This window comes from Dinoponera quadriceps, unplaced genomic scaffold, assembly GCF_001313825.1.
Source record: "Dinoponera quadriceps isolate SergipeBrazil2010 unplaced genomic scaffold, ASM131382v1 scaffold1565, whole genome shotgun sequence".
Taxonomy (NCBI): domain Eukaryota; kingdom Metazoa; phylum Arthropoda; class Insecta; order Hymenoptera; family Formicidae; genus Dinoponera; species Dinoponera quadriceps.
Genome location: NW_014556124.1, coordinates 2,361,997 through 2,372,978, shown reverse-complemented (window position 1 = coordinate 2,372,978; position 10,982 = coordinate 2,361,997). Strand labels below are relative to the sequence as shown.

At 52.4% G+C, this 10,982-nt stretch overlaps 1 protein-coding gene across 9 annotated transcripts in view; it reads right to left on the bottom strand.

The window, feature by feature from the left end:
* Positions 1 to 638: 638 nt before the first annotated feature.
* Positions 639 to 10,982, bottom strand: part of LOC106746730 (zinc finger and SCAN domain-containing protein 10-like) — an 11,562-nt gene continuing 1,218 nt past the window's right edge. Inside the window, exons 1-7 of one of the 9 annotated variants that reach the window (XM_014623631.1) lie at positions 9,620 to 9,842; positions 8,200 to 8,356; positions 6,602 to 6,846; positions 4,782 to 5,164; positions 4,026 to 4,244; positions 2,327 to 2,704; positions 639 to 2,221 (exon numbers count right to left, since the gene is read on the bottom strand). In XM_014623631.1, coding sequence (XP_014479117.1) covers positions 2,003 to 2,221; positions 2,327 to 2,704; positions 4,026 to 4,244; positions 4,782 to 5,164; positions 6,602 to 6,821 — 1,419 coding nt within the window. In that variant the 5' untranslated portion in view covers positions 6,822 to 6,846; positions 8,200 to 8,356; positions 9,620 to 9,842 and the 3' untranslated portion in view covers positions 639 to 2,002. The other 8 variants (XM_014623629.1, XM_014623628.1, XM_014623630.1 and 5 more) reach the window with 8 other exon arrangements.

Below are 10,982 nucleotides of genomic sequence, written 5' to 3'. Positions count from 1 at the left end.
TTTCCTCACTTGAAAATTTATTTACACGCGCTNTATATACATATACATACATATATATACATATATATATATATATATATATAGACTGTAAGATATGAACTTTTTTCGTACCTCGCCGCTCGCTCAGTGACAGCGCCGGAGCGCGGATGACAAATCACTGCGTAAAAAATTGCACGTCGCCGTGGGGAAAGAAGACATCCGCGCGTTTTCAGAGCTCAGTGCTCGCGCGAGTTCGAGCAGCCAACAGCTATATAAATCCAAACGAAAGAAAAAAAAAACAGAAAACGCAAGATGTATGTAAAAACAACAATAACCGATCGATACAACAATAACCAATTATGAGGACACTGATACACACGACGCTAAGAGAACCGGACGGACGGTCGCTTCTCGTCGGCTCGTTTCCGCAAGGAACACCCTCACAGCCAGTCTACGCTCTCCGGCGAGGGCGAATTCGCGATCGCCCGTCCGAAAACCACCGTGGTCGGTACACAACAAACACACCGCGGAGATCGACGTGAAAAACACATGCTAACGCGCGGGGGGGGGGGGAAGACCCCGAGACTAGGCCCGAGTCGAGACGCCGCCGTGGTCGCCGCGCGGCGGACTGTTACACGCGCCGCAATAATAGTCTAACATCTTTTTTTTCTTTTTTTTTTCGGACATTTGTACTTGTCGAGTTACAGTCGCGCGTATGACAAAATATTACACTGCTAGGTTCGAGGCGTGACCCGCACCGTATCGGATGCAGCGTCGTGTCACCGCAACACCGTGTGACACGGAGAGAGACGTGTTTGCGCCTCGTTGCGCGCCTCTTCCGCGCCCGCCTCTCGCGCGATAACTCGCGCCGAGTTTCCGCGCGCCTGCCTTATCGCTCGTTATCGCCATCGTGGCCCGTGGCAACGTGTTTCGACCGATTGGCGAATCGTCACACGCCCGAGACACCGTCTCGGCGGAAATCGCGGAACCACTATCGCTACCCGGAGGGAAGTGGGGGGTAAAAGAAAGATCACGTATGAAATTTGCCCATATACGACTGCGTATAATCGTACGCATGTCCGCGACGAAGAAATACCGTCGTTCGCAAATCACGTGTAAGTAGGATCGAAGCGAATGCTCCCGGCTGCTCGCGGCTTCCGGCAGCACGCGATATCGGCGTTTAATCAAGTGACGAAGCGTCATTTTATTTTCCATTTGCGATCATACGCGCAATCCACATGTATGGGCAAAACTCATATGTGATTTTATGTAATCGTATGTAATCAAATGTAATCACTTTTTCCCGGGTATCGCGTCGCGACGCGCATCGGGGAGCCGTTTACGGTGAAAGGTCAGGCCGCATTCACGCGTATATATCATTTGGTCGATCGTTTGTAGCGTCCCTTCGCTGATCTCGACGCAAATCGCGAGCCGATCGATCGTCCATCGACCATCGTCTCTCTCGTTCACCACGCTCGTCACATTCCTCCGGAGGCTCGTGCGCTTTGGTATGACACATAACGTTAGTAGTCGATATCTCAGGTACTTACGTTAAACATATTCTCGCGATTAAAAGTGCGACGCAAGTGCTCTCTCGACGCTCGCGAGCGCGCACGACGAGCAAGAGGGAGAAGTCTCCGTCTCTTTTTCTTTTCTTTCGGAGAACTCATTGCGGAGTACGTCTCGTTCGTTTTCTCTCGCTCTCATTCTCTCTCCCTCTCTCTCTCTCTCTCTCTCTCTCTCTGCTCGCTGTACGCGCGACTGGCACGAGAAAACGGAAAGCCCTATCGAGACAGAGATATAGACTCAGATAAAGGATACCACGATCTTTCGAAGGAGCTCGAATAGCTGGTAGTAGTTCCTTTCCTCCTCACAGCGTTGACGTCTTCGTTATACGCGCGGAGTGCATAGAAAAATATGTTATATTTAAATCCAGACAGCGAGAGAGAGAGAGAGAGAGAGAGGAGAAGAAGAAGAAGAAAAGGAGGAGAGAGAGAGGCAGAGGAAGAAAGGGAGGAGTTCATTAAACGATATCCTGGCCGTTCTCGACCTGGCAACCGTAATTATCCCTCTCCCTGTGCGACGAGTCCTCGTCGTCGTCGTCGTCGTCCTGATGCGCTTCCTTCCTCTTGCGCACGTCATCCTCGCCGCTCGCCGAGTTGGCGGAGTGCGACTTGTTCAGCAGCGAGCTGAACTCGCCGAACTTGAGAATCTCCTCCATCGCCGACGACTCGATGTTAACCTGAAAGGATAAGCGAAGGCAAGTTTCTCTCTTTCTCTCGGCTCTTCCCCGCGGAATGCTCGGTCGCGGGAATTTTCGCGCGACCGTTCTCGACACCTGACTAACCGATTGTCGTTCTACCTTGCGCGGTCTGCCGCGTTTGTTCTTCCCCGGCAACGTGGGCACCGTCTGCGCGCCCTTCCTCTTCGGCCATTGCAAGTGCGAGTCCAGATGTTGCTTCAGCTTGTCCTGCCTGGCGAACATCCGCGGGCAGATGCTGCACGCGAACGGCCGCTCGCCGGTGTGCACCCTCCTGTGCCTCGCCAAGTGCGACGCCCTCGTGAACGCCAGTGTGCAAAGGTCGCACGAGAACGGCTTGTGCTGGGCCCGGTCGGACTTCAACAGCATCCTCGTCTCCTTGCCGTCCCTGACCGCCTTCTTCAGCATCTCCAGCTTCCTCTTCACCGCCGGCTTCAGCTGCTCGCCCGCGTTCTTCGACGTCTCCTGCGAAACAACGAGCGACTCTCGCGTTAGGCTTCACCTCGAGAACTTTATATCGGGTTGCATCCGGTTGATGCAAAGGTTCGTGTCCCGTTTTTTTCATCTTGGTTCTTCGCTCAGATATCTTGGAATGTCTACGAGCGCGCACCGAGGAAAGAAAGGCTTGAACATTGATTCGTGAGGTATAAGGTTGATTTCGCAAGAAATAAACGTTTATCCCTGACAAATGAATGAATTAACAAGAAGACTCGGGTATGTTTCACATAAATATATATCCCGTCATGACGAACGAATTCTTTTCCAACCGATGAATATCGAAGAAAGTGTTATCGTGAGAAATATTTATTTCGCAAAATTTCAATTCCTTTTTCTTAGCGCGGGGTCATGCGGCGAAAATATTTAAGTAGTTTTTAACATGCGGTCACACAAATTATTTTACTGCTTGTATTAAATTTGCGTATCTGAGGCATTTTGTTGTTGCTAAAATCTTTCGTCTTATTAAATTGACGAGTCTACTATATACTAAAAATCGACACTTCGTAAGATTACGAAGACTCGTACGCAAAGTTCGGGATCTGAATTTCGGAATAATTTCGCCTCCATTCTCACCTCTTTAGGCGCTCCAATTGACAACTTGCCCCGTGGGATTCTCGGGATTTCTTGTAATTTTTCCTACCGCAAAAGTCGCGATGTGGAATAGGGGGCTTCGTCCCCGGGACCCCCGACCGATGGAAATCAGGGGCCCAGGGGGACGAAACCCTTCACAACGCGACCACTTCCTCAGCAGCAAGAAAAATTGTAAGAGCTCGAGAATTCCAAATCCCACGAGGCAAGTTGACAACTGGAGCGCGGATGAGGAGGCGAGACTCATGGGACGAAATAATTTCAAAGTTCAGATCCCAAACTTTGCTCAGGGACCTTTGCTAATTTCTTCAGAATCTATTTTCAGAAAGATTCAAACGTCAATAACCGGGACATTCAAACTTCTTTCGTTAAAAGCTCTTTAAAGTCGCAATGAACGACAGCTGAAACTTTCTGAATATTATTAAGAGCGATGACCTTGGCAACACGTGTCAAAGTCACAACTGCCTTTCGTTGTTCTGTTAAAAGCAATTTCTGCCACCTGTCATTATTATTATTACTATTGACACATGTATTTATTACTTATTAAATTTCAATATTATCATATGATTATTTTATCATTATTTATCATAATATTATACCGGCCATTTTATAATATTAATACCACAGATATTGGCCAGGGGTTGTTCTCTGAAGCGAGATAACGATTCAAACGGCGAGCGACGTGGAGCAACCGGCTCACCTGTTGTTGCACGTTCGACGCCGCGACATCCGCGGACGTGTCGTTGAAGCCGGGCTCGCATTTCACGATGCTCGAGGAATCCTCGCAGCTGGACTCCCGCGAGGAGTTCTTCGACCTCAACTCCACCGGCTCACTGTTCCGCGTCACCCGACCCACCGACACCCTCTTCTGTCCTTTGAATCTGGTCTCCCGCTTGAACATCGGGGGTGGTATATGCTTCTGAAAAAATGTCATCGTAAAGTCGGCGGTCGCCGAGGCGCGATCGACTCCTTCCCTTCGCACGAACGGAAATATTCGGCAAAATTGCAAAAGCGATTTATCCAGTGAACACCAACCAACGGTAACACAACATCAATGTTGTCATTTCCCACTCAACAATGTACATAACACGCGCGTAATATTGCGTTCACATTATTGAATGGGAAACTGTAACATTGATGGTATGTCACTGTTAATCGGCGTTCACTGAATTGAGCGTAATCTAAGCGGAATATTTCCGAATTCCAGATAATAATAGCCGTATCGTGTTAAGCCGGATGCGCACGGAGCGAACGAACGAAGAATGCAAGTTTTCGTCGTTATCATTTGGAAGATGTGTGGGTTACAACGAATCCGAACGTTTCGATTTGTTCGTCTAGGTGCTTTATAAAAGAAGGTTCGCGCGTGTTTAGATGCGAATATACGCATTTCTGTTACACGTTCGTTGTTCGTTCGCCCGGTGTGTACCCAGCTTTAAACGACGAGCCGTGCGCTCACAATTTGCGTCTCCGTGGACGGCGGCAGCTCGTCGAAGCTGTCCTCGTGGCCGTCGATCACCATCGGGTCGTCCTCCACTTCGATCTCCTCCACCTTGATGGGATCCTCGAGCGGATCGATGTCGGAGTGCTTCGGCAAAAACGGTATCACCGACGGCTCCTTGATGTGCACCCTGGTCTCGATGTGGCACCGTTGCATGCGCGCCTCGACCCTCGCGTACGGATTACGATTGTTCTCCTCCTGGTTATTCTGTTCCCCGGAGAGGCCGCGGATCTCCAGGTCGGTCGCGGTCTTGATGAGCGAAGGCAGATGCTGCTCCGCCACGTCGATGGAGCCTCTGTACATGAAGTCCAGGAGGCACTCCATCTCCTCGACGGCGACCCCTGAACGTCAAACGCAATGTGCATTACGACCCTCGAAGTATCCTTCACTCTTCCCGAATCTTCTCTCGCCTCTGGCTCTCGTGAATCAGTCGGTCGTTAAGTTCCGTCAAGTATCGCAATTTGCTCGTCATTTCTCGCCGATTTTGACGGAAGTTTCCGTTCGAAGCTAAATCCACGGGAAGGGCGCGGCACTAACCTCGGGAGCCAATTTAAGCAAGACAAGTCTCAGTTGACCGAATCCCCGCTGAGAACCTGCTTCCACGACGAAACTGCGTCGACGACTTTCGTACACGCAGGACATTTTGGCAATTATGAAGTTATAGAGAGCAACTCCTCCGATCTCAGTGATTTCGAGATCAAGGACATCGTCCTGAGTAGCCTTCGAAGAGTTTCAGCCGGCGCTCATTGTTTATTAAGAAATTATTAAGAAATAAAGGGTAATAAATGGAGTGGAATTTCTGACATCCTATGTGGACTGATTTCGTCTTCATCTGCATCATAACTTGACGCGATGTGGAATGGCGAAACTTCGCCCCCCTCCCAGCCACGTGACCGGGAGGATGCGTTCTCCACATCCCCATCCGGGAGCTTTGCCTCCGGGAATCCCCGGTAAAAGACTTCGCCTCTGGGAACCCCCGATAAAAGACTTCGTCTCCCCAAATTCTTTATTATTTCCAGTTAGGGGTCCCGAATGGGGGGTCCGGGGACCGCAAACCCCCCAGTCATGTGGCTGGAGGAGGGGGGGAGCAAAGTCTCGCCATTCCACATCGCATCAAATAATGAAGGAGATTCATCTGAAGGCAACAACGCGCGCGAGCAATAAACAATTCCAAATTCGAAATCAATTATAAGTACTTATTATTTTTCTCTTAATAATGATTGTAACTTCAAAACTAGGGATGAGCGACCTCCTTAATTTTGGACTGAAGATACTCATGAACCTTCCTCCTCCAATGTATTTCAAGGTCGTTAAAATCGGCGAGGTCGTCGAGGTATTGTAAATATTTGCCCAAACTTCTTTCGTTAATAACTTTTTTTAATAAACAATGAACACAGGCTAAAACTCTCGGCAGATCACTTTGTAGTGATTTCTTTGACGACATATCTCAAAATGATTGAAATCGGAGGATGGCCCCTATAATTAATAAAACATAATTACCAGATTTTTGTTCGAATATTGCAGCACGCCAATAACAATTTACTACACTGAAAAACCCATTCAGTTGACCCGAACAAAATTTGGTTAGAATGTGTTCAACCAACTCAATGAAACTAAAATGTATACATGACAATAAAATAAAGAAATAATTTAGTAAAATATATTTTTAATTTGATCGTCTGTAAATTTATCATGTACATAAATTCACCACGTATATAAGGAGATATCGGAAAAGCAAGTAAATGTTCGCATCATCGAGAAAAATTCTCTACTTGTACCTTTCAGGATGAGGATGGGCTGTTCTCCATAGTGCTCCTTGAAGACCCTCTCGAAGTAGGGGCTGCATGCCGCCAAGACCAGCCGGTGAGCCCTCAGCATACCACCCTGGCAGGCGAGAGTCACGTCCGTCAAAGAGCCGCTCTTGTAAAGCGTCTCGAACAGACCCGACAAGTTCGCCAGGTGATTGTTCCACGTGAGGTTGAACGTCTTCTCACCCATGCTTCTGTCGAGCGTCAGCGTGTTCCTGAAACAAGTGAGTTCACTGCTGCACTCGTGTTCCCGCTCGTACGGCTGGCGTGCGTCACATCGCGCCACACAGTCAGTCACAAAGAGGTTGTGATACTTTCTACTTAATAATAATAATAATAATAGTTTATAACAATTATAGTACAATAATAATATAACAGTAGATTATAGTATAATAGTAATAAAAATAGCAACTTTCTGTAAGTTTTCGACGCATCCCGTGTTCAATAGGAGAATTTCAGTCACTTTCGAGAGACACAGATTTCCCGTTAAACACGAGATGCGTTGCGAAAACTCATCGAGAAGAAAGTGTTGCGACCTTTTTATGACATACTATACAATCGTAAACAAAACGGTTTGGACGCAGCTAAGTTCAAAGCGCACGTCCGATGAGAGAACTTATCTCTGACTAATTCCTCCTCTCACTGGACCATCGGATCGGAACTGCGCTCTGAAGCTCAATTGCGTCCAGACCGTTTTGTTCCCCACTGTACAGTAGTGGACACGGTGAAATGTCGTTACACTTTCCCTCGATGAGTTTCACAACGCGTCTTTCACATCCAATAAGGCAACGTATCTCCTGGGAATAATCGGGGAACAAATTCTCCCCCGTCGAACACGTGCGATGCGTTCCACAACTATCCAAAAAAAGAAAATGAAAGAAAACGAAAAAAAAAAGGGGGTCATAATCCATCACTGTGCACACACGTTCGATCGCGCGTCGTGCGAGAACGCAACTCGCGTGAAAACAGAAGAAAAAAATAAACGCGAATCACGCGCGCGCGCGCGGGACGCGAACGTCGCGCTTCCCGGCAATAATCCGGCAATAATCGTTGCGTCACGCGAGAGAGTGAAATAATCGCGTCGCGTGGCGACGCGGCAACGCGCCGTCACGTCGCTTTAATTCACACGTTCCGCGCAATTATTCCGCGCTCGTACACGCCGAGATGCCCGCCACCATTCGCGCGCCGCCTCGGTACCTTCTCCCTCCCCCGTGCTGATCGGCGTATCGCAACCTGGCCGCTTCTCGTACGTTATTAAATTGCGACGGCGATTAAGTACGTCGGAGAGAGAGAGAGAGAAGGAGCGAGGAAAGACCGCGCGAGCTCACCTTGGAAGGATACCTTTTTCTATTCGCCTCTCGTTTGTTTGTCACTGGCGACGACCGGGTGAGGGGAGAGAGGGACGTTACGAGAGGGGGGATATCTCAGTACGTATCTACGATCTCGGATTCGAACGCACTTGACACCTGCGATACGGAGGCCTCGTCGACGCGTCGTCCGCGCTCGATGATCGTCTCAGAGGCTCTCCGACATCCTTCCTCTATCCTTCGTATATCGCGCGAGCTCACCTCGGAGGGATGTTATTCGTCGAAGGATGCGCGTCGCCGACAGGGGAATTCGATGTGAAGTCTCGGAGGGTCTCCGCCGGCGCGTGTCTACCCTGTTTTGGAGTTCGACGCGCGCCAACAACGCCCGCGCGCGCGCGCGCTTCAGGCCCTCGTCTCCCTGTCGTTGTGTTTCATCGTGTAAGCTCGAAAGCTCTCTCTTTCTCTCTCTCTCTCTTTCTCCCTCGCTTCCTCACTCGCTTTCTCTCCCTTTCCTCGCAAACGCGCTCGGCGATCTAAAAGTCGACCCGGCTCGTACGTGACTCCCGATTTTTCGATCTTAAACACACGAGGTGCGCGCCCCGTCGTCGGCCGCGCTCGTCGGCCAGGTCGAAAATAGTGTCCCGGAACGGAGGATTCACGTTCATGGTCAGACGGTGTCGCCGGTGTGCTCGGGTGCAGCGACGTCGCGCGTCGTTCTATGGCCGACGCGAGCTCGCGGGGGTGTCGCGGCGAAGGGATCCCGCAGGAGGTTGTCCAGGAGGGCTGCCGGCGGCTCGCGTACCTACCGTGCGTGCATGTGTACGCGTGTGTAGGCCAAACGACGACGACGACGGCGACGATAGTCATGCGCAGACGTAAGCCCTCGAGTCGCCTCGATCCATAATTTTGTTGGTGGACCCCCCCACGCATTTCCAAGGGATCCCGCCACGGACCAAACGCACCCTTTTTTTTCCCTCCTTCCTTTCTTCCTCATCGTCGTCGCGGCCGGCGGTAAAACATCGCCGGAGCACATGCGACACGGGCGAATTTAACGGGGGACACCGGGTCGCGCGCCATTTCGAAGCGAAACCCGTCGTCGTCGTCGTTTATTTACTCGCCGGAGGCACGCGAGGATGATACAAATACGCGCGTCTTCTCCGAGGTAATCGCGCGAAGGGCTGATCCGCCGTTTCCTTCCCGTGCAGAAGCTTGCCAGCAATATCGCCGCAACGTTGCGATATTGATGAGCAACGGTTCGGCGATCGGTCTCCGTTCTTCCTAGCCGAACTGGTGTAGCGAGCTAAAAAGCTCCGGCCAGAGAGCTTTCGGCTGAAAGGAAAGGAAGAACAGACCGATTTCTCGGACTCTCACGCCTCGGCGTGCGTGAACCCCTTCAACAGGCGCAGTCCGGCTCAACTGGGAGAAGCAGACCGAGAATGCTAGCCGCAAGCTGCCGCAAGCTCCTGCGCTGTGTATCGGTTGTTGCAGAGAGACGTACGCTTCGCAGGACGACCGTAATCCGGTCGGCGTTCCACGCCTTCGTTTCGAGCGCGACGAAGCGGCCCGCACGGACTCCGCGCGCATTTCCGTCGCGGACTCGCTCTCCGGGCTTTGCGAGGGATTCGCGAGAGAGAGAGAGAGAGAGAAACGCGCGTGGGCGCGCTGGTAGCGCATCGCTCACGTGCGGCTTGCGACGGATGATGACATGGACGGACGGACGACGATGACGGGAAGCGGAAAAGCGCCGCGGGATCGGATTCGCCGCACGTGACTACCGCGTACAAGAATGCGCGCGAGCGAGAGAGAGAGAGAGAGAGCGATTCAGTCGGCCGCCTTCGCCGCGAGGAAACGACGCGGCGACGTCGCGCGCGCTGACTCGGCGCGGTACCCCGGCGCTCCGCGCCGCGAAGCTCTCTCTATTAATATCCGCGCCTCGACGTCGACGTCTCTCGGAAACCGCGCGCTCCGGGGGGAACGACGGAGCGCCGGGGGCTCGGATGGAAGGCGCGGCCTCCTCTCTTACCTCGTTGCCACGTACTCGCGGTGCTCGTCGTGGAAGTGCGTCTCGCGCGACTCTTCGCGCCCTCGTTTCGACTCGCGGGAGGTCGCGAGGGCGACGGGGTAACGAGCGGGCCACCCCGAGACTCCTCTACTGCTCCATCCGTGCGCCGCTGCCCCGCTCCTCCGCTCGCGGAAGTCTTCCGTCTCTCTCTCTTTCTCTCTCTCTCTCTCTCCGTTCGGACACCTCCGTTCCTCGTAGCCGCTCGTCGGTCAGTCAGTCAGGTTGATGGACAGATAGGTAGGCCAGTGGGCCTCACTGGGTGCGGGCGTACTCCGAGAGGAAGAGTTGGCGCGCGACGACGACGAGGAAGGCGGCGACGGCGCGCGATGTACTCTCCCGCTTTGGAGGGGAGAGTTCGCGTATCGAAGAAGATTACGCGCGAGGGGCACGGCAGGATGGCGACGGCGGTGCGACGGCTAAGCGACGTGCTGGGACTCCCTCGACCGAGTCGCGACTGATATCATTTCCAGCTGTAGGGGGACTGTAGGGTCGGCAGCCAGAACCCCACCAGGGGGTCTTCGTGCAACCCCCACGCGGTGTCGTGGTGGTAGTCGTGTGTACATCGTCGACGTAGTCGCCGCCGCCGCCGTCGTCGCTGTGCGTCGTCGTGTGCTGGCCGGCCTCTCGAAACCCCCCGCGCACGCACACGCGTACGCACTCGCCCGCGTTTCGTGTGTGTGCGTGCGTGTGTGGGTGTGTATGTGTGTGCGTGTGACGCTTGTGAGTGTGCACGCGCGGAGTACGCCACGGGGAGAGATCGTCTCTCTCTCTCTCTCTCTGTCTCGCCGGTCTTCCCTCTTTTTCTCGCGTCCGCCGAGCCCCGATTTCAGCGTCGTCCGTCTTTGTCTCGCCGAGTAGCGTGTAGTCTCCTCTCTGTCTCTCTCTCTCTCTCTCTCTTTCTCTCTCTCGCACGCGTCGTACCACGTCTCGCTCTCGCGCACCACATATACATATACCACGAGCTCTCTCTCCCCCCCCCCCT